General features: G+C 58.8%; 1 protein-coding gene across 1 annotated transcript in view; it reads right to left on the bottom strand.

Moving 5' to 3' along the window:
• Nucleotides 1-1,359: 1,359 nt before the first annotated feature.
• Nucleotides 1,360-22,808, bottom strand: part of ITPK1 (inositol-tetrakisphosphate 1-kinase) — a 153,914-nt gene continuing 132,465 nt past the window's right edge. Inside the window, exons 8-11 of the mRNA XM_055418412.2 lie at nt 18,996-19,161; nt 13,418-13,485; nt 8,272-8,434; nt 1,360-3,479 (exon numbers count right to left, since the gene is read on the bottom strand). Of these exons, the coding sequence (XP_055274387.2) occupies nt 3,121-3,479; nt 8,272-8,434; nt 13,418-13,485; nt 18,996-19,161 (756 nt within the window). The 3' untranslated portion in view covers nt 1,360-3,120. The remainder of the gene's footprint in view (nt 3,480-8,271; nt 8,435-13,417; nt 13,486-18,995; nt 19,162-22,808) is intronic.

Genomic DNA, 22,808 nt, shown 5'->3' with positions numbered 1-22,808 from the left:
AGCAAGCTCCGGGAGATGGTGAAGAACAGGGAAGCCTGACATGCTGCAGCCCATGGGATCGCAAAGAGCTGGACACGACTGAGTGACTGAACAACAAACCCCTCGGGAACTCCAGCTGTGTCTGCCTCCAGCAGGTGATGCTGGGGGACCTCTCGCCCAACCCTACTCACCCCCCCCCCACCCCGCCTCCTTCCACAAACTCAGACACATTCATGCCAATGGCAACTCCTGCCCCCAGGCTCTCTTGGGGAAGACAGACATTCTTGGGGAGGACAGACATCCAGCACCGACACTCAGTCGGGGCTTGAGTGCGTGTCAAACCACGTTACGCTATAACCTCCAAGTAGAACTCGCCCTGTGGCCACTGCTCCAGGCTGCCCAGGGCAGAGACCTTGCAAGCGACCCTCTGAACCTACCCGAGGCCTCAGGCAAAACGTGGTCCTGCACTTGCTCCTGGAGCCCTTTGAGTCAAAAGGGCCTTCAGCAGCCCTGGCCACAGACCACACCCAGAGAGATGCCACAAGGCCAAGGCCCCAACAAGCCCACCAAGTAGCAAACAGAAGCTGGGGAAGGAGAGTCCCCACACCCCTGCCCCCCACCCCCAGTCTACCAGCAGGCGTGTGTGCGCACCACAGCGGTCCCTCCCCACGGGCCCTCGAAGGTTCTGAGACTGATCAGAGGCGGCATCACCAAGCCCTGGCGAAGAGGCTGCAAAAGCAGAAAGCATTCTAGGCGGCTCTGTCTTCCCCTGACAGGGAGCCCCAAGGCCGGGGACACTGAGGCCTCGGGGGAGACCAACTTCATGGTCCTGGGGCCCAATCAGTATGTACCCAGTGACACTGAAGGGGGGCCGCTGGGTGAGGCCTCATTGCTGCCCACAGCCCCTCTCCTCATCTACACTCCCTGACGCAGCTCCCTTCACCCCTGCAGAGTCAGCTACTCTTTGCTGGATGGGGCTCACCAGCCGGGGAGAGGCCTGCATACACTCTCGAGTGCACCGGTCCCTTCCCCACTGCTGTGCGGCTTTATGAAGCCGACCCCCATTCTTGGTTTCCACTCCTGGGAAAGGCAGTCACCCTGCTGGCCACCCGCATTGAGGCTGGTGGAAAGCGCCACGTCACTGGAAAAGTTCCTCGATATCTGGGCCCTGGATGCTAACATGTGAGACTCTGTGGGGTAGGCATCAGTTAATCTGGACATGACACGACCAGGGGCCCCACCAGGCACGGGGGTCGCCCTGCACTCCTGACCTGTACTACGGCGATCGGGACTGGAATTTTATTAGAAAAGGTAAAGTTGTTTTATTAAAAGATGGCAGGAGGACAGAAACGTTCAGCAACGTTTTGTGAAGACGTGAAATGCAGTTTGATTTCAGTAGTTTATTTTGGAGACAAAGCAGTGCAAGAGGCCGGCCACGCTTTCCTGCTTCCCCCGGAGCTCGGGGGTCAGGCGAGGAAAGGCGACGTACAGACATTATAATCAGGGTTCAACACTCAAGTCGTGTAAACACGGTTGTCGGTGGGCCCTTGGTTTCTAGGACAAGCCGGCCAGTTCTGAGGGCAGTGCCCCTCACCCCAGCCCTTCCTCTCCTAGAGGCAGGCGACCCCCATGTCCCCGCTGACCAGGCCTGAAGGTGCCTCCGAATGCTCAGCTCAGCAGCTTCTTTCGTGGCACCTTCCCTGGACCTCGCAGGATGACCCAGAGGCCTGTTCCCCTCCCTCCGAGTGCCTGATATCTGAAGACACACGCTCATGCTTCAGGGGGTCTGCTATTTCCCACCAGGCAGTCACACTGACAGAGCACTGACCAAGTCCCTCACTGGTCCCCTTCTCTGCCAAGGGGGCTGCCCGCCTGCCTGGACTGTGGAACAGGACTGATCAGCCGGTGGTTGGTCGGTCTGCTGCCATCAGGGGCTGAGGGACCTGGACAGGAGAAGCAGGTAATGTTTTCTCACCTCTGGGGCTGCAGCCTGCTCGCACCTGGCTGGCTCAGTGCTTGGGGTGAGAAGTGAACATGGGAGGGGTGTGGATCAGGCCTTCTGGGCAGGCATGGAGCAACCGGCAGCCTCGTCTGGCCTGGGAAAAGGGCCCCCCCAGTTGCCTGGATACCAAGGGGAGGCTCATCTGGGTGGACTTCACAGAGGGACAGGCTGCGTCGCAGGGGTAGGGCGTTAAGCCTGTCCTTGAGTTCTCTGGTCGTGAGTGCCCAGCGACTCTTGGAATGATTTGCCCAAAGTCACAGCACAAATCCTTGGCACAGGCAGGATCAGCCCAGAGGCTCTTGGCCGGGCAGCCTCCTTCCAGGTCTGGGGAGCGGCAGCCCCTGGTCAGGGAAGGGTGGACCCTTTGCATGGCGGCACAGGACACGTGTTGACGGGCCTAGTGGACTCTGGGGAGCAGGACGTGGAGAGAGGCGGCCAGCCTGGGGCTGTGGCCTTCCTGGAGAAGCATCCTCCTTCTTGCCTTTCACGAGCGGCAGCAGGTGGATCACAGCTCAGACCCACTGCATGGCCTTCCCCAAGGAAAGGGAAGCTGAGGCCTCCGGCTTCCTCGTGGTAGCGCTTTTGGGAGGGGCAGCTGCATACCTGGTGGGTTTGAGGGCATCGGTAAGAGAAACAGGCTGGGCCGGGAGGGAAGAGACGGGGAACCGTTTACTCGCTCTGCTCAGCCACCGACGACCTGACCCGGGATGGCCTGCTCCAGGGTCCCCGAGGCCCGGTCCACAGCAGCCATTGAGAAGGACAGACGTGGGCGTACCCAGGCACTCACACACACATACACACACACAACCACACACATGCACGCCCCACCTCACATTCAGACCTAGTGTTGAAAACACAGCGTGTGTAAACTCGGTGAAGACATCTGCACAGCAGGAACCAGGCGGGATCGTCCCTTTGCCACGAGGCTGGACCACTTGGGGTTCCTTTCCATCCCCACCCCCACCCCTCATTTAGATCAGGACATCAGAAAATCAGGTTAAAAATTAAGAAAAAAAGAAGTAGAAGAAGAATCAGATCGTTGGGAATCCTTAGTAGTAGCATCACCGTCGTCGGGAGCTGCTCGCCCAGCGGCCGCGCTCTGCGGCCCGCGCCGTCTCTCTGGGTCCCGGGCTCCGAGGCTACTGGGAGGAGGCCTTAGTGGCCAGCGAGGCCACGCAGTGCTGCTGGAAGCTGGGTGACACGCCGGCGGTACAGCCGAGTCTCTGGTGCGGCAGCTTGGCGGTGCTGCTGGCGCCCACGCTGCCCACGTTGGTCTCGGGCGTCCAGGGAGGCTCCTGGCCCATCATGCTGCTGCAGCAGCCGGGGCTGGCGCTGCACGTCCGCTCGGCCGCCAGGCCGCCCGCCTGCTCCGCCAGGAGCCTGCTGTGCCTCAGCGGGGCCACGTCCCCCGCGCCCGCCACGCCCGCGCTCTGGCCCTGCAGCACACTGGCGATGTGGTTCAGGAGGTCGGTGAAGAACTCGCTCACACCTTCGTAGCCTGCGGATGGGACAGACAGATGGCAGGCTTAGACAGGTGGGTAGGGGTGGGAGGTGCGCTCAGGGGCTCCTGGGACCCGGGGTGGGGTTTGGGGGAGCTGGTGAAGCACACACAGCCTGGACCCCAAGTGTGTGTGGCCCCAAGGGCCAATCCTGGAATTCTGGCTGCACCCCCAGGGTATGAGCATCTATAGAGAGGAGGCTGATGAGAAGGTGCCCTGCGCCCTTGTCCTTCTCGGGCACAGCTTTCAGGGTCTCATTTGATTACCCTCCCTACATGGTTCTGTGGGCTTCCCAGATGGCACACATGGTCAAGAATCCAAGTGCCAAAGCCGGAGACACAAGACACGTGAGTTCGACCCCTGGGGTTGGGAAGATCCCCTGGAGAAGGAAATGGCAACCCGTTCCAGTATTGTTGCCTGGGAAATCCCATGGACAGAGGAGTCTGGTGGACTACAGTCCATGGGGTCGCAGAGAGTCAGACACGACTGAGTGACGGAGCCACGTGGTTTGATGCCCTTGTGTGGGGATGTGGCGTGGCTGCAGGGGGCAGGACTGAAGGCCCACTCCTCCAGGTCTGAATCATAAACACCCCTCGTCTCCATGTGGCCTGGCCCCAGCTTCCTCATGTGTCAACTGAGGATTCGGGTTCGGGAGCTCCTGTGGGCAGGGTCAGAAGGGGCTGGAACGTGAGTGAGACCTGATCGACAGCAGCTGATCTTGGAACTGATCTGTTCCACCTCCCCTCCCCCAAGCACCTGCAAGGAGGCCCCCAGTGCTGCGTCCTGACCTGCAAAGCCGGGGGTTAGAGACTGGGCAGTCCAGACAAGCCCATCGCACGGACGCCGCTTCCCTCACAAGCGGGCCTGGGTCTCCTGAATAGAAACTGCCAGGGGCCTGCATTTCACTCGATCGTGATTGTCAGCAAACACTCCTCGAAGCCTCCCACCAAGCAAGTTTCAGATTTAGGGCGAGGATTTTGCTGACTTTTGAAAACAGCTTCAAAAGAAATTTAATGATGGGTGGGTGCCCCACGCCCCGCCTGCCCAAATCAATTCACAGGGATGAGAACCAGGCACACAGCTGCAAGAATAATGATCGGGACGGGAAGCATGTCCCCAAAAGGGACAGTGTGCCTGCATCGGGAGGGGCCGCAGGGACCACCCCCTGGATGTGACCCCATCACTGACACTAGGCCTGGTGCTGAGAGGGACTGACCCCTCCCTCGCATGGCCGTCGGTATAAGCAGCAGGGGGGATGAAGATTCAGACATGGGCAGGTGTACTACTGCGTACAGAAAAGGCTGCCCAGGAGCCGGTCAGATGGGGCTACCTCATTGTCCATGCTCTTTTGTATTCAGCAAACAATGCTGTGGTTTTGAGGGAGCCTGAGGCTGAGAGGGACAAGCAGAGGTGCCCAGAGTAAAAACAAGAATGGGCAAGATAGCTGGCATGCACCATACTTGCCCTGCTCGACATGTTCTCACTTAATCATCACAACCCTCTGTCCCCATTTTACAGATGAGGAAATGGAGGCACAGAGTTAAGTGACCAGCCCCAAACACCCAAGAGCCATCAGCAGGTGGATACGTGTCCACTGGAGGGTGCGTGGGGGGACAGTGTCCACGGCTGGGGTCCATCCAGGCTAAGTGCTGTCCCTGGCTACGCGCTTCACAATCCTTCCTCGTGGCATCCTGGGAAGGGTATGTCCCGGGGAGCAAGGCCTGAGGGTTGGCCCCATTCTACACGTGGGGATATTGATCGGAGGGACTGATGCTGAAGCTGAAGCTCCAGTACTTTGCCACCTGATGCGAAGAGCCAACTCATTGGAAAAGACCCTGATGCTGGGAAAGATTGAAGGCAGGAGGAGAAGGGGGTGACAGAGGATGAGGTGGTTGGATGGCATCACCGACTTGATGGATGTGAGTTTGAGCAAGCTCCGGGAGTCAGTGATAGGGAAGCCTGGGGTGCTGCAGTCCATGGGGTTGCAAAGAGTCAGACACGACTGAGCGACTAAGCAAGAACAAGAGACAACACGCAGCACTGGGGTCTGACAGGCCCTTTGGGGCCATCTGTGCCTTGAACACACATGGTGTTGGGGGCCCCACCCTAGCACTGGGGGTGTCCTCGGCCCTGGGGTGGGGGTGAACAGCAGGGCAGCCCGGAGCCCCTCGGGGGCCATCAGCAGACTTGCTGCTGGGTTTCCAGGGTCAGGATGCAAGCAGGGAGGAGAGCTGAGACCTGCTGACAGGCCGCCAGGGAACATCAGCTGTTCCCACAGCAACGGCTCTGCCGTCCCCAGATGAGGCCTGGCCCATGGCCCCACGCAGCCTGGGGAGGTGGGCTGAGGCGTGCAGAGCTCTGTGGGGATGAGTGCTGTGCACACATCATCTCCCCTGCGAGGAGAAGAGTGTTCTTCCCACCGCACACGAGTGAACACTGAGGCTGCCCGGGCAGGAGGCTCGTCTTGTCAGGGGGCAGAGCCAGGATTTGAACCCACAACTCAAGCGGAGAAGCACGAAGCCTCAGGTCAGGCCCCCAGACCCAGTCCTGCTACTGGGACATGACCTTGGACGTGTCGCCCAGCCCCCTGGCTCCATGCACGTCAGTAAATGAAGATCCCAACAGTCCTCTGCACGTTGTGTGGCTGTGAGGATGAGATGAGGCGCTGGGGACAGAGGTCCCCAGGCAGGCTGGGCACCAAAGGTGGACACGACTGTCCAGCCTGCGGGCTGGCTGGTGGGGTGCTGCCGGGCACCCACAGTCTGAGGCACAGGGTGAACCAACCAGGACCCACGGGCACCCCGGATCCAGGCTCACAAATCGAGCAGGGAGAGAGCCGGGCCCCAGGCGGCCGTCTCCTGGACTCCGCCTCCCCTGGGGCCCTGGGCTGCACGCCCTCCCCGGAGCCTTCCTCCGTGTGGGCCAGGCGCCCTTACATAGTCTCTGGGGGGCTCAGCCTTGTCACTCAGGCCTGGCCTGCAGGTGGGGGGGCGCGTGCTCACGGCTTCCTCTGTCCACGCTGGTTCAGTCCCCGTCCCTCCTCTGAACACCCGGCCCGAGTCACACAGGTCCTGGCGGGGTGGGCAGACTCAGGACTCGGCACAGACCCACGGCTCAGTGATCTGTGAGTTCTCTCTCCCTCCTTCTAGAACCTCCGCCCCCACAGCCCAGTGCTGCCCCGCCCTGCCCCCCGAGTCCGCTCACCCGGCGACCTCTTTGCCTTCATCCCCTCCATCTCCTCCCTGATCTGGATCCTCTGATTGGTTATAACTGTTCCCCTGACACAGCCGCAATTCCCTTGCGCGCTCTCATTCCGTCACCCGCATTCATCAAAAACCTACCTCTCCACCCAGGCTGCACCTAGGGTGACTAGAGAAAAACAGGCCACTGTCCCACAGGGTCTCAACTTCTATTCACAAACACAGCCCTCAGATGGCCGCCCCATCTTGCTTGGAGTGAATGGCCATGTGCTGGGCTCCCCTCTGACCTCTGACCTCCCTGCTGCACAGGAAGCCTCGGGCTACAGGGCCCCTCCGCAGGCCCTTGCGTGGCTCCCTCCCTCCCTGCCAAGCCCTGCCCCCACGCCTGCTTCCCAGAGGAGCCCCTGTCCTCCGAGGGCAGGACCCCAGCTGCTGTGCGCATGCTGCCCCAGTGTCTGCAGCAGCTGGGACGTGCAGCAAGCCTCGGATAAACCACGTGGCTGGGGGAGCCAGGGCCTCCTCGGAGCCCAGGGCTCTCTGGCTGTGAACTGTGGTGCTGGCTGGGCCCAGCCCGCATGCCCTCCGTGCAGGGGACACACGTCAAGCAGCCAGTCTGGTGGCCCGTGAGCGCTCCCCATGCATGGGGGCCCTTGGCCCCTGCAAACCCCAGGGGAGCAGTCCCCTCCAGCAAGCCAGGTTTTCACACTCAGGAATGGCTTCCTGCCTTCTTGTCCACTGAGCAGGGCTGCTGCTCTACCTTCAGGGCGGGTGCTTGACAGAGGTGAGAGCTGAGGCCTCGAGACAGGGACAACCACTGAGAAGTAACTGCCCAGGCTGCTCCGGCTGGGAGGTGCCAAGTGTCACTCTGTCCCTGACCTGCTGTGAGGACAGGGAGTCGCCCAGCCCAGGACCGCCCCCCGGTCCACCGTCATCACTGTGGCTAACGGTCCCGCTGAGGGGTCTCTGTGATGTCTCCTACAGAGCCATTGGCTGAGTGGGGATCTGAGGGGTGCTGGGCAAAGCCTGGTCATGCCAGCAGGCCCAGAGGGCCTGGCATGTGCTTCCCGCCTCAGGGCTGCAGCAGACAGCGTGGAGCAGGCCCCCCAGCCGGCCAGATCTGAGCGTGTCCCCCACACTGTGGCTCAGGGCGGGGAAGGAGCAAGGCCTTGCCACCACCCTGCAGTGTGACCTGGGACAATCTCTCCCGCCCTCCCTTCGTGGAAACTGGGCTTTGTATTCCCTCCAGAATCCTCTCAGCTCTTTAGGTAAATCTACAAGGGCCCGAGAGGTCAGCTGAGATTTGGCCAAGAAAGGCTATGGCTGATGGCACAGGGTCAGGAGAGTTCGGTTGCTCAGTCATGTCCGACTCTTCGGGTCAGGAGAAGCGGGGTAAAGGACACACTTTTAGGAGTGGCCACTGTGAGTGCTGTAAATCCACTGGCAGGTGGGTGAAGGCCTAGCAGGCGCTGCTCTGACCCCAGGCACCAGCCAGTGAGGGATGGAGTTGGTCAGGCCAGCTCTCCTGCCACCTACCCACCCACGGCCACCAGTCTCCAGGTGAGCGAAGGCAGCCCCCGGCCCCGCCACTCACCGGGGAAGGCATTGATGTCGATGACGGCATGCTGCCCTGTCTGGTTGTTGATGATGATGTCGATCCCGAAGAGAGACACGCCCAGCGCCTGCCGTAGGGCCCGGGACAGCTCCCGGATGACCTCGTCGCTCGGCCGCTCAAACACGCCCTCGATCTTGTCCAGCTGCCAACACACATACACCATACACACACACGGGAGTCAGACCTCAGGCAGGGAGACGCGATACTACACCATAGAGATCCCCACTGCGATGCCACGAGGCTGGGTCTTATTTCCAGGGAAGAGGCAGGACAGACCCACTAGAATCAGCCCAAGGATGGTCATTTCCAAGTCCTGCCACGGGCTGGGCAGGCACTGGGGCAGGTATGGCATCTGTGACCCCTAGTCCTCATGCCCACCGGGGAGGCGAGCATCATTACCAGCATTTTACACATAGAGGAGCTGACGCTCAGGGTCAGGGCTGACTCACGGCCACACAGCTTAGGGTTGCATTTGGATCCAGGTATTTAGCCTGTAAAAGCCATGGGCTTCCCAGGTGGCACTAGCAGTAAAGAACCTGCCTGCCAATGCAGCAGACATGAGAGATACGTGTTCACTCCCTGGGTCTGGAAGATCCCCTGGAGGAGGGCATGGCAACCAACTCCAGTATTCTTGCCTGGAGAATCCCATGGACAGAGGAGCCTGGCGGGCTACGGTCCATGGGGTCACAAGAGTCAGACATGCCTGAAGTGACTTAGCACACACACATTGAGCCTGTAAAAGACAAGGTTCTTAGCAGGAAGGAAGGAGAGGGAGAGTCTACTGTGACCCCAGGAAGACTGTGGTTCAGGGCACCTAAAAGCTGCACCTTGAAGGGGGCAGACGGGGGTGGCTGGGCCAAGGGACCCAGGGAGAGCACAGGGGAAGCAAAGGTACGAGGCAATCATCCATGGAAGAGGGCTGGGAGAGGCTGGAAAAGTAGGGAAGGACGCGGGCAGTGGGCGGACTTTTTGTTAGCATCACTGCACTGGCCCATCGTTGGCAGAGCCTCAGGTCTGTGAGGCGGTGGGTTCCATGGACCAGGCTTCATTTACTGGCTGGTACTGGGTCGGGGGAGGTTTGGACACAGGGCTCCTGGGTGGGACTCGTGATTCTCCCCTTCCAGACAAGTTGCTAACCTTGGTGTTTCCACCCTAACTCCTCATGCTCAGCACGATTCCCCAGAGTCTATTCGGCCACTCCTGCTCAGCTCCTGGGTCTGAGCTCAGCTTTTGGCGACACAGGGCTGGGGGGCTGGCCCTGGGACCCCACCGTGACACCGCTCATGTTCTGCTCTAATCACAGCTGGCCTGGGACAGGCAAGTCTTCATGGGCTCAAGCCTGGCCCCTGGAAGGAAGCAGCACGTCACCCTGGGGAGAACTGAGGCAGACGGCTCTGGATTTGAATCCGGACCATGACTTCCTAGCTCTGTGGTCTCAGAGAGAAGTACCGGGCCTCTCTGCACCTCAGTCTGCCCATCTGCCAATCAGGGCCATCGAGGCCTCCACCCCAGACAGCTGGGAGGAGTCACAAGGTCATTTAAGCGGTGGGGACAGCACAGGTCTGGCTGCAGGAGCTGCCACACCTGCATTTAGGGCACGGATGGCAGCGTGTCACCCCTAAGTCAGCCAGAATAGGGCTCGTACGTGGTACTCAGTAGATACCAGAGTCCTAAGGCTGCTGGGATGGGGTCAAAGGGGAAGCACAGGGGCCGATCCACCAGAAATAAAAAAAAAAGAAGCTGGGCCAACAAGTTAAATGGAGAATTATCACGTGGCCCAGCAGTTCCACCCCAGATGTGTAACTTGTACGCCGATGTTCACAGCTGCGTTATTCACAACAGGCAAAAGGCAGCAGCAACCCGAATGTCCATCAACAGATGACTAGATGAACAGAGTGGGTGACTCAGACTGTCCGGCCACTCTTCGCTACAGTGTGGAGGGACCCTGAAAATATTAGGCCAGGTGAAAAAAGCCAGACGCAACAGGTCACCTACTGCATGATCCCCTTAAAATGAAAAGTCCAGAAGAGGTAAATCCATAGAGACGAAAAACAGATTAGTGGTTGTCGGGGGCCAGGAGGAATGAGGAGGGATGCTCAGTGGGTACGGGATTCTCTTTCGGGTGATGAAAATGCCTGAAATGAAAATGGTCTCTGGAACCAGACAGAGGTGGTGGTCGTACAACACTGTGAATGTACTTAATACCGCTGAATTGTTCATGCTAAAATAACTAATCAGAGAGAACTTTCCTGGTGGTCCAGTGGTTAAGACTCCATGATCCCAATTTCAGGGGGCCCAGGTTCGATCCCTTGTCAGGGAACTAGATCCTACATGCTGCAGTGAAGATCTGATGCGGCCAAGTAGATAAATATTTTAAAAAACAACCCATAAACAATTGTATGTTATGTGATTTTCATCTGGATTTAAAAAAAGAAGTGAGGCTGGGTCAGCCGGGCTGGGGCAGAGCCTGGGCAGCACCCACAGGACACGTGGCCCTCACCCCTGGCACAGGAAGCCGAGTGGCCAGTGGGGAGCTTCCAGACATGCGCAGAGCAGGGAGTCCACCCCTGGGCACCATGATGCTCTACCCTGAGAGCCATCTGCCCCGGCTCTGCAGGCAGGGCCCCCCTGCCCATGGCCCTGCTGCCTCGGGGTCCCACCCTGGGGAGCCACGTTCTAGGGGGCAGCATCAGCCTGGCTGTGACGGGCACTTGCCCGCCTGGCATCTGCTGAGCCCGCCCCGTGCCCGCCTCCCACTCATACTCAGCAGCTCGGGCACTGGTCCCACAGCCCGGGGAGATACCTGGCACTGCCCAGTCTCTGCTGCGTGCCCTGAGCTGTGATGGGCCCTGCGTTCTTGCCTTGGTAAATGGAATACTAAAAACACTGCCGCCAAGGGACTGTGGTGAGGATCCACAAAGCTCCCGAGTCAGGCCCGCAGCACAGGCCCGGCGGCAAGGGGACCCATGGCCGCTGCTCCGTCACAAAAGCCTCGTGACCCGCTGTTTATAAAAGCATGTTCTCAGCTCAGCGAAGGGACCTCAGACATCCTTCTGCAGCCCTCTGCCTGTCTGCAGTGAGGAGGCGATGGAGGTGCTGAGGTGAACCCCTGGATCCCCCTGTCACCAACACTGGCTGATCACCTACTGAGCGCCTGACACGGTGGGGGGGGGGCTTTCATCCAGGGACTCCCTGAGTCCCAGGACCATTCTCGGGGCAGGGTGGGGAAACTGAGGCTCAGAGCGACGACTCGACTCGCCACACTGCTGGAAGGTTGTGGGGCTCCCGACTCCAGGCCGTCTCATTTGGTATCACACTCAGCTAATAGCCGGTACTGGTGTGGGGGCCTGCCAGTCAGGTGGGAGTGGCGTCCACCCTTGGGGGCGTCCGGCCAGGGAGGGAGGCAGGGCTCCCTGTGCCTGCACGAGGCCACGAAGGGGACTGGAGGGACCCCAGGATGTTAAGGCTCGTCTGGACACCCGTACCTGGGAACGGACGTGTCTGTGCAGGAGGCCCCGACATCCTGAATGAAAGGGGAAGGCCGACTGCCTTTCCCTTTCCTCACTATGTGTTACCAGCCCTGGGGGAACCCCACACAGCAGTCATGCGCTGAGGGGAAGGGAGAGATGACAGCAGGGCTGGGAGGCAGAGAGAAGGCCTTGCGGTGTCTCCAGGCTGACCCTTCCCACATAGCAGATGGAGACATGGCTGAGTCACAGGCGGGTGATAAACCGGGAAGGCGACTTTGCTTCCAGCCCTCACGGTGACCCCCTGGCCTCTGTTAACAGCCCAGTGGTGACGAGGGCTGCACGGTGCCAGGGGGCTGGCAGGGACAGCTTCTCCATAAGGCTGTGGAATGCTGACCCCCTCCGAGAGTCACTGGCCGAATAAGGTCTGGGAGCCTCGCAGGGAGGATGCCCTGAGGTTTCTGAGCTTTCCTGAGACCAGAACATTCTCTCGCACAAAACACCTATCTCAATCTTACAATGTGCACGGCCAGGCACCGAGGTGTTCTCTTTAGAATCTGGTTGTTCTCCAAGCGTCCCTGACCACAGAACTTGCTCCTGGGTTACGTCTATCAACATCCCGAGGGAGGCTGGTGCTCACTCCAGGTCCTGGCCATGCCTCTGCTCTGAAGAACCCCTGGCACATGGCCGGCTCCTCAAAGGAACCAGGAACAAATGAGAAATGGGACCGGCGACCTGGGTCGGGGGACAGTGGGTCGTGGGCAAGCACAGGCCCTAGCCTGGAATGGAGGAGAATGAGGCCCGGAGACGGGGATCCGCTGCAGAGGGGACATGGGCAAACCCTCCCAGAACAGCCAGGAGGGCTGTGACGTACAGGAGCTGGAGACCTGGCAGAGGGCTCAGTTCAGAGGCAGTGGCGGCAGAGGACACTGGCTCTTGGGACACAGAGGAACAGCAGGGCATGGCGCAGTGTTGATTTTTAACTGCTCGGCGAGTGCCAGAGAGGTAAGAAACCCTGAATGCCTGCAAGACCCAGCTTTGAAATCAGACTAATTTGGGGTCAGCTCTCATCTCTGTCCCTGCATGAGGAGCCCTGTGGATTTAGACAAGTTATTTAACCTGGTTGAGCGTAGCTCTCCCCTCGGGAAAGCAGGGACGTCTGTCCACCCCTGCAAGGCTGTTTCAGGCCAGAGGATGGAGCCTGATGCCCAGCTCCATTGACTGAACAGCAGCCCTGAGCCCACTCCCCACCGTGAGCCACCCCAGCAGCTGCAGAAATACACAGCAGGAGTTTAACAAGCGCTTACTGGACTCATATGGACAAGGAAAAAAAAAAGGAAACCTGAGGTGGTGCTGCCTCTTGCCTCTTTTATTTTTAAAGTACATCAGGAAAAGGCAGCTTAGAAAGTAGGGCTTCAAATTCCTCACAATTGGTGGATTTCCTCACGAGGGAGAAGTTAGACACCCGTCCACCTGAGTAACTCAGTGGTGAGAGGGCATGGCTGTGATGGCTGTTGCCTCGGAGGCGCAAAGCAGGCAAGGAAGAGGGGGTCTCTGGAACCCCCCAGGGTCCCCGGCCTGGCGGGGAAGGTCCCGCCCCCCTGCCCCGCTGGAGAGCCAACGTCACCCCACCCCCAGGCTCGGCGGGAGGGACATACCGCGGTCAGGACCGACGACGACTCTGGCTTCGACACATTGTGGCTGTTGAAGAAGATGGACTCGCGGTCTGAAAAGCAAAGACGGGAAGGAGCCAGAGTTAAAAGCTCGAGGCAGCGACAGTGATTCCACCACCTGACACCAGGGGGCAGCACCACCCCGGCCACAGGCCGTGGTGCCTTAGGGCTCAGGATCCAGCAGCAGCCACCCGGGCCCCCTCCCACCCCAAAGAGACAGGACATCATGGAGGGACACAGGCTGAGTCAGGGCTCCTGTTTCAGTTTTTCTTCCCATATAAACATGAATGGCTTAATGAGTCCACCTCCCCTCCACTCTCATCTTACAGTATCATACCTGGTTTTCCCCGATATCTAGGCCCCCTCCCCAGAGTGTGTCCAGTGTATCTTATGGACATGGCACCAGAAAGGGGGGTTGAGTGAGAAAGGGGAAATGCTGCATATGGGAACATCAAAGGCCCAGAGTAAAGAGGTGAACTGATGCCACTTAATCCAGCAACCCCAGCCCCTCCCGGTTCTGCCCATGGAATGCCTTTTCAGGCACATTTAGCTGCCATGTGGCACGTGAATGCTTAAAACACAAAGGGTTCTTCTGTTTCCCAGTTATTTAGGGGAAAAAATAGGAAATCAGAACATGGGCTTTTGTAGGATCCATCCAAGAAAGCAGAGAGAATAATTTGTCTGGATTTGGAAACGGGCACAGCCGCCTGAAGTACCCTCCACATCTTCCTGCACCATCTCTCCTGGCTCCCACTGTCCCCGGGGCCCCCTCAGTCCCATGGAGAGGCAGATTAATAATCTCAATCCCAAGATTATTAGAGTGATGAGCAGTCGGTTTGTTCATTCATGCCCTGCAGAGGAAAGGCACGTCAGTTGGTCAGAAACATGCTCTCCAGCACTTGGAAGTGTGCAAATGCACGGATCACAAAACCAGGAGCCTCAGGGTTGAGAAATCTGGTAAAGACCATCATCACACTAGGACCCCACCCCTCACCCCGAGAAGGACACAGGCCACGAGCCCCTACATGGCCCCGGCAGCCTCTGCTTTGGTCCTTCTGGGTGAGGCGTTGTGGCTCCCATTCCCCCAGGACACATTGCTCAGCCCTGAGACCCAGGACAGGAACGGCCCCGCTGGGCGCTGCTGTGTGCCGGGGGGGCTGAACTGCGGGGACACCTGCTCTGGCTGCCAATGCCCCCCCACCAGCTCCAGGGTTACAGCGCCGCAATAATCATGCATGAGGAAGTGATTCGGGCGGAGGCCAAGCAGGCAGGCGCTGAGATGTACCTGGCATCTTTCCCGCTAGCGGGGCACGCAGGCCCCTTGCCGCCCCGGTGTGCCCGACAGTCCTCCTACTGCTCCGACCAGAGCCAGTCCAGAGTGGGGGCACGAGAGACGGTCCTGGGGAGGAGCCTGGGGAAAATAAACACCCTGCGGGACTTGTGCCAAGCAGCCCCACTGACCTCTACTCTTGGGCGCCGACAAGCAAGAAGACCGAGCCTTCGGGGGTAGCAATCCCTGTGGGCCAGAGGTCAGAGCAGGGCTTGAGCAGTTGGGGTGGGCCTTCCAGACTCTGCAGGCACTGCCCACCTTCTCAGCCATTAGCCCAGCCTGGCCCCGCTGAGCGCAGGGCGCCTCCCACCCACCCAGTGGGACCCAAGGGCAATGGCCAGGGTGGCAAAGTAGGCATGGGGAGAGGCCACCCAGAGCAAGTGGACACAGCTAGTTCAGGGAGGAGGTGCAGAGAACAACGTGGATGCTCAGTATGCAAGGAAGGGAAAGAATTGGGTCCTCAGAGGGGTGTACCCAGCGCCAATTGAACTGGACAGATCACGTCACCTGACAGCTTCTTGGGGCAAGATCCAAAGCGTGGACCATTTCAAAGGGGCCTTGTTTCTCCTGGCTAACTCTGACCTGGGGGCTCCAGCCAGAGGACTGTTCAGCAGGGTGATGGGAGCTGCCCTTCGCTCAGAACCCTCCCCACGTGCAGCTTGAGCAGGCCCAGATGGAGAGGGAGCAGCTTCCAGCCATTTGGTGATCCAGGAAGACTGTGGAAGCTGAGACAGGTCAGGCAGGATTGGAGGATCCCCTGGTGCCAGCTTCTTGGGCAGCTTCAAGATCCCCTGCTGATAAACCTGGCTGGGCCCTTGCACCTTGATCACAGGAGCACCCTGGATGGGGGTAGATCGTCCTTTCTCTGTTCCCGGGCTAGTCCCGCGACACATGGAGCCCAGTGAAGAACCACCATGAATGCCCACAGGAAAGGGGAGACAATAAGAGGAATGTGGGTGTGCCTGTGCCCAGTTTACAGATGAGGAAAAAAGGTTCGAAAGAGGAAGAGTAGGGCACACGTTTAGCCCCCAGATATCCCCGCGACTCTGTAGCGCAGCTGTGAACTGCGGCCACACCTTCTTAGCTTCATCCGCTTCATCGTCACATGTCTCCTTGGGGGAGGGGGCGGGCAGCACATCACGGCGCTACAGACAGTGGTCCAGGTCTCCTCCCAGACCTCCGGCCCCGGCTGCCCTGCTCGAGTGGCCCCCTCATCCAGCAGTGTCCCAGGACCCCCCGCTTCCTCCGGGGCCCCTCATCTGCGCACAGTTCATCCTTTCACGACTTCTTTCCTGTGCAGTTTGTCCCACTAGAACCTGAGCACACGAGGGCAAGACACCCGGCGGACTATCCAGTCCCCTGCTGGATCCGAGCCCCGGCGCAGGGCTGGCCACGTGGCAGGTTCGAGGAAATACGGCCTCTGTTACACCTGCAGGGCTCTCGATGATGCAAGATCACCAGATCGGGCCCGCCATCTGCGACTGTAAATAGAGGTTTATTGGAACGCGGCCCCGCCCATTCACTTACATGCTGGCTACAGGGGCTCTTAGGCAACATTCATTATGACAGAGCTAGAAATACTTATTCTGGACTTTTCCAGCAAAAAAGCCTGGTGACCCCTGCCCTATGCGGTCATTGGTATCATCCCTTTATGTGCATACCCCTAAGGGAAAAAAGGCCCAGGATGCAGAGACAACAAAGGCGCTGTGTCTGCAGCGGAAAAGAAATGGAAATATTTCTCCCACTGTATGGGGGGGGGGTAGGTGGCACAGAGAAACATGGCAAGGGTTTGGCACAGGCCAGCCTCAACCCACTCCGTAAAAACGTAACTTCGGTTCCAGCCAAGGCAACTGTGAGACGTTGGCTGTTAAGACGCGCCTGACTTCAGAGGTGCTACAGATGCAAACCAAAAGGACACATGAAAACCAGAACACAGCAGCTGCAGAGGGAGAGGTGGTGTCCTCATAGTCACCGCAGGCCCAAAGAATCCCACTCAAGGAGCCCCCACCTCCCTGTGTCGACGGGGAGCCTGGAGGGCCTGCCACGCAGGACAGCAGTGACCAGAGAGACGGGAGGGGGTTGCAAACAGCCAGAGGCTCAAAGCCCCCTGCTCAGCTGGCCCAGCTTAAAGGGCCACTGTCACGCTGTGCTTTTCATCTGTTAGGAGAACACACGTGTGAAAAGGACAAAACCCAGGCCAGCTGGATGGCCTGAGGCCCTGCAGATGGCGGCCGCGGAGTCAGCTTTGGGGATGGAGGGATGGACACACAGAAAGTCACTCAGCTACCCTGAGTATAATAAACACTCCTCTGTTAGCCCTGTGTCTCTCCACTGAGAGAGACACAGGTCCTGGTCAACACATCTGGGCTTTCCTGAGGGCTCAGCGGTAAAGAACCAGCCTACAATACACAAGTCACAGGGGATGCAGGTTCGATCCCTGGGTCAGGAAGATCCCCTGGAGAGGGAAATGGCAACCCACTACAGTATTCTTGCCTGGGAAATCTCATGGGTGGAGAAGCCTGGCTACAGTCCATAGGGTCGCAAAGAGTCACACACGACTGAGCAGGCAGCCTGCATATTATGGTAAATTGGCAACCCAAAAGGGCCACGAGAAGACACAGATGTGGAGCCCTTATCCTGAGACAGGACTCAGATGGAAACTAGCCAGCCCTTAGCAACCAGGGGAAAGGGGGGGTACAATTGCTGTGTGGAAAGGAAGGAAACCAGGTGGTATGTTTCTTTAAGAGATGGAGTGATTTAGGGTAAAATAAGAAAAAAGGAAAACAATTGCATAAGGCAAACTTATTCTTCCCTTAATACATTTGCTGTAGATTTAAACATATTCTTAAAAACCAGGAAACAATATAAAGAGGATTAAAAAATATTGGCCTTATCCTGCCCACAACTGCTAAGAATGTTTCTTGCTAATATACAGTCACATACAAAAAGACCCTTCCCGACATTGGTCCCCCACCCCCAGTCACTCCATCACCCCAGTGGGTGGAAGCAGGGACTGGTATGTGGACACCTTTAAAGCCCCACCAGGCAGGGAGAGCCGCCTGCACTCAGAAGGTCAGGGGAGAGAGACACACGTTTCCAAAGTGCCTGCTCTCTGGGCTGTGTTAACGGGAAGAATGGCCGAGAGAGGACGGGAACAGCTGGACTTGGTCCAAGAGGAGTGGCTTGCAGCCACGAGGAGCGGACGGTGACAGGCAGTCCCGGGCAGAGGGGTTTTAGACAGACACATCTGTCTGCTCAGCAGCCCGGCGCTGCGTCTGCTGACGGCGGGTTTCCCGTGCGGAGAGAAGCGCACAGCGAGTAAGAGCAAACCAGGCCGGGGTGACACACGTCCCCCGTCCGAGGGGTCACCGTGCTTATTCCAGAGACGCGGCCCCTGTTCCAGAGGTTCCTGGAACTGGCCTTGAAGAAGTCTCCAGAACCATTAGAGCAGTCTTTTGAGCAGCCTCAATACCACCAATTCTTGTCTTATGTGTCAGTTTTTGCGATAGCCAAGGATCACCTGGAGCTGGGAAGCAGCTGAAGAAAAGCTGAGGGCCTGGAGCCCCCTGGCCTCCTGAGAGGATACCTTAGATGGGGCAGCTCCCCGCAAATGCCACCACTGTGTGACAGCTGAGGGACACTTAGGGCCATCATTCACTGGTCCAGAATATGCTCACCAATATGGTCCTCACCCCTGTGTCCACTCCTGACCCGCCTGGGGCCCCACAGCTGGCAAGTCCTGTGACCCCAGCATAACTCCTAACAGCTCACGTCCACCTCAGGGGCTGCAGAGGCAGCAGGTTTCCCAGTTGGGAAAAGGAGACACGATAAAGCAGCCAGTACTCTGGCCCTCAAAATACCAGGGGCCCCTCCCTTCCTGGCTGCCCTGAAGAGCCCATCACCCAGTCCAGCGTGTTCTTGGTGAGCCTCCTTATCACGAGGGGCCCCGCGAAGCGGCCTGGGTGCAGAAAGCTTTCAAGTTCTTCCTGGAGTTTATGGTAGCTGAGGCGCACGGAGCCCCTTCGACAGACCTGGTTGGGACAGGGGTTTCCCACTCATGCTCCAAGACCTCTTCACCTACTGGACACAACTCTGCCAACCTTCAGATCACCTCTCCTCCCTCCAGAAATAACCTGGGGAGACCAGGGTCAGTACTGAAGGACAGGTGGCTGGTGCCGTGTCCTAGCCGTGTCCCTGAGCACGGGCATCCCGGACAGTGTGAGGCCCGCTTACCTGACGTGCCCGCAGAGAAGTTCTTCAGCGAGGGCCTCTGGACCACGGTGTAGGACTCGCCAACCACAAACACCTTGTACAGGACAGCATTGTGGTTGATGAAATTCTGGACCACGCAGGGCGGCTGGATGGCGCTCAGGCCCTCCTGGTTGAACACGATGGCCATCTGGGGAGACAGGGGGCCAAGGGTTTGGTCAGAGTCTACCACCTCCTTGGCCTTATCACTGTCCAGAGCATTGCTGCCAAGGGCCATCCCTGGCCCGGTGGCACGAGGCCTCCCCAGGAAGAGTCTCAAGCCAGAATGAGTGGGGTGGGCCTCGATCAGAACACCTGGGCATCCATCCACTCCTGCTGTGGGGGTTTGGAAATCCTGCACCGTCAGGCCTGCCATGTACGGTTGAGCTGGCTGTGCACTGCACAATCCCACTACTCACACTGTATCCATGGAACCGGCCCCCCTGGGTTGTGTACTACTCACCCCTTAGGACCTCTTTGTAGAGGTTCCTCTACAAAGACTTTGGCGGGGCACCGAGCGGGTGGGGGCCAGAAGCGGAGGACAGGGGATCAGGGGTTGGGAGGCCTTGGGTTCAAAGCCTGTACAATGACAACGGCTGCCTCTGGAGAACTCATGACACGCCTGGCCCGCGTATGATCACTTTACCTGAGTCACCTGGTGTCACCCTCACATCCTGCCCCGAGGTGGGCACGGACATTATGCCCCTTTTACAGATGAGGAAACTGAGGCCCTGAGGCACTTAGAGGCTGCTGGCAAGTGATAGAGCCCTGAACCAGCAGCCCCCAGCCCCACAAGGGTTACACACGAGTGCTTAAGGAATGGGAACATTCCACTCCTGGGTCCTGACTCCTCTGGGGACAAAGGCCTCCACCAGAAGGACCTGGAAGGGGACAGAGGTCACGGTGGGCAGGGTTCGGGGGGGGCAACTGGACAAAACTTCCCTGTGTTGGGCTGAGGCTGGGTCTGCCCAGGGCCCACCAGAGCCAGCAGCCAGTGCTGGGGCCATGATGAAAGCTTCATCCAGTCCTCGGGGCCACAGCAAGGAGCCACCAGCTGCCCAGGGCTGCTGCCCAGGGAGGGGATAACAGGGCTGAACAGCTGGCTGCCCACACGAGCTGTCGCCTCTCAACGAACCGCCACAGAGCACCACCCCAACATGCCTGGTGCAGATCCAGGCCACATGGGGAAACAAATGTGTGCTTGTATATACCACAGTGAAACAAGTGTGTGTGTGCGCACCACAGTGAATAGCTCCTTAGCCTGCCAGTGAAACTAAGAGAGCCAGACATGAGTTCAAGTCCCATACCTGGCACTTGCTGCATAAGCCCTGTTTAAGCTCCATTTTCATCCCCTGTAAGATAGCATCAGGAGCCACCATGGGGTAGCTTTGGGGGTCCTCTGAGCTTTTGGCTCAATATTTTTTTTAAGGAGGAGTGGTATTTCACTGTGGAACAAACTCAAGTGCTTACACCAGAAAAAGAAATCAAATCATGAATATAAAATAAAAACGTAAAGTCCTAATCTTGGTTGACTACCAAGCAGGGCTCGGCAGGCCGGGGTCCGGGTGAGGACCCCAATCGGAAAGCCCCCTTTCCTGTGTAAAGCTAACCGTGTGTACAGAGGTGTCCTCTGTCCTCACTGCACTCAACATCCCCGGGCACCCCTGAGGTGGGATGGAGCCTGGCCCCCCCGGGCTCATGCCATGGAGGGCGCCCCACCAGAGGGGGCAGTCCTCTGATGCTACCAGCCTCCCAGGAGGCAGGTGGCCTGGAGCACAGAAGACCCCTGGGAACCTGCAACACTCCAGACCCCAATCTTGGAGCTCTGTTCTTGATGCCCACCCAGCAGAGGAACCCCTCCCCTAGAAATAGCACACAATGGATTGGGGAGCCCCAGGAATGGGGAGAGGAGAGAAGGGGCCATGGCACACATGTGCACATCTACGAGCCAGACCCAGAGAGCTGGACTGAGGGGTGAAACACCTTAAGTCAAGCTGACCCCATGGAGTCAGACTCTCCTGGAGGATGTAAGTCACCTCAACCCAGAACCCCTGCCCCTTCTGCAGTGACCTAGCAGGCTGCAGGGCAACCTCTTTAGTCGCTTCAGTCATGTGTGACTCTTTTGGACTGTAGCCTGCCAGGCTCCTCTGCCCATGGGATTTTTCAGGCAGGGATACTGGAGTGGGCTGCCATCTCCTCCTCCAGGAGATCTTCCCTAAGCAGGAATCGAACTCGTGTCTCCTGCATGGCAGGCAGATTCTTTACTACTGAGCCACCTGGGAAGCCACTACAACATATCAAATATTCCCTGGCCCAGAGCCCATGGACTCACAGCAGTCCGGGCACCTCCCTTACCCTTCACATCAGCCATCATGTCACCAGTTACAGGTGCAGGACAGAAACTCAGCGAGGCTGGGTAATCTGCCCAAAGTCACATAGCTGGCAGTGCACACAGCCAGACCCGGTCCCAGCTGGGAGTGACTCTAAAGCTGCCGTGTCAACAGCAGAAGCAGTTCCCTCCCAGCAGGCCGACCTGCTCTGCATTTGAATGGTCTACTCTCACTAATGACTGCAGTTGCCCTTCTCTCCCGAGAAATCCCAAGGCACTGACCAACGGAGGCACTGTTTGGTGGTGTAATGGGTCAGGTGGAAGGTTGGGGGTCCGGTGCTGGCGAGGGGACTGGGGGTTCCAGGGCCATGGTCTGCCTGCTCTGAAGCCTTCCTGTCCCCCACCCCCTGGTCTGGCCCAGGAGCATGTCCCAGGCACAGAGCCCAGGCAGGCCCAGACGGGGAGGCTCCACAAGGGCTCCAGACCTCAGGAGACAGCTGACCTCAGCCGAGGCCGGCATTTCCTGCCCCCACCTTCCTGCCCACAAGCAAAGGGACCCCTCGGCTTCGTCACAGCATATACCACACCATGCGGACACATCTTCTGTTTAGACATGTTTCTCCATAGATACACGCCAGGGACAAAGACACTAGCTAAAGCTACAGGGCGCCGCTGCCAGGTTTGTCCGCGTTTGGTCATAAGGTCGTGGAGGAACATTTCTGATGGTGGGGCTGCCCAGGACAGGCTCTCCCACAGGGCCTTCCAGGAGGGTCAGACCTTTACGGCTCAGGGTGTCCTCCCACGTGCCTCACAAGGGGGTCCCCAGGCTGGGCTGTGCCCCTGGAGGCAACGTCCCAGACGCGATTCCCCAAGACGGTGACAGACCCAGCCGAGCCCCTGCTTGGCCGCTGGCTCTTCTTGCCCCGAGAAGGCCTCCTCCTCCCGGCCTCCCACACCACACCCGCTGGCGCTCCCTGCCTCTGGGACCCCGTCTTCCCCACTGGGGCAGGACTCTCATCTCCGGCACCCTTCCCTCAGCACGCAAGGCGAATGGCCACTGGCTGAGCACAAGAATGAACGTGAGGGTGGGGGCCACGTGCACAGCGGGTCGGGTGCCTGTTCCTCCTCACACCCCCTTCCCCGGTTCAGCAGGACCTGCAGACTTGTGGGCAGTGACGGGATCTTTTCGGGGGTCAGGGAGGCAGGCCTGTGCCTGGCCCAGAGAAGGAAGTGACCGACACTGACAGGCCAGAGGAAGGTCAGATGGCGGTGTGGCTCGCATGGGCAGGCACGCCCATCCCAGCCTTGGGGACAGGAGAGGCCCAAGGCGCAGGTGGAGAGGGGCTGCTGAGCCACCAGAAGGTGCGGTGGGATCCAGCAGCAGGGCTGTCAGGCTCCCAGAGAGACCCTGAGGGATGACAGGATGGGGTGCGGCGGGGGAGGCAGGGGCAGGGAAGCCGGGTGGCTGG

This window comes from Moschus berezovskii, chromosome 21, assembly GCF_049115385.1.
Source record: "Moschus berezovskii isolate FMDL1 chromosome 21, NW_MosBer_1.0, whole genome shotgun sequence".
Taxonomy (NCBI): Eukaryota; Metazoa; Chordata; class Mammalia; order Artiodactyla; family Moschidae; genus Moschus; species Moschus berezovskii.
Note: the sequence above shows the minus strand (reverse complement) of the source record. Positions and strands in the feature narration are given on the sequence as shown.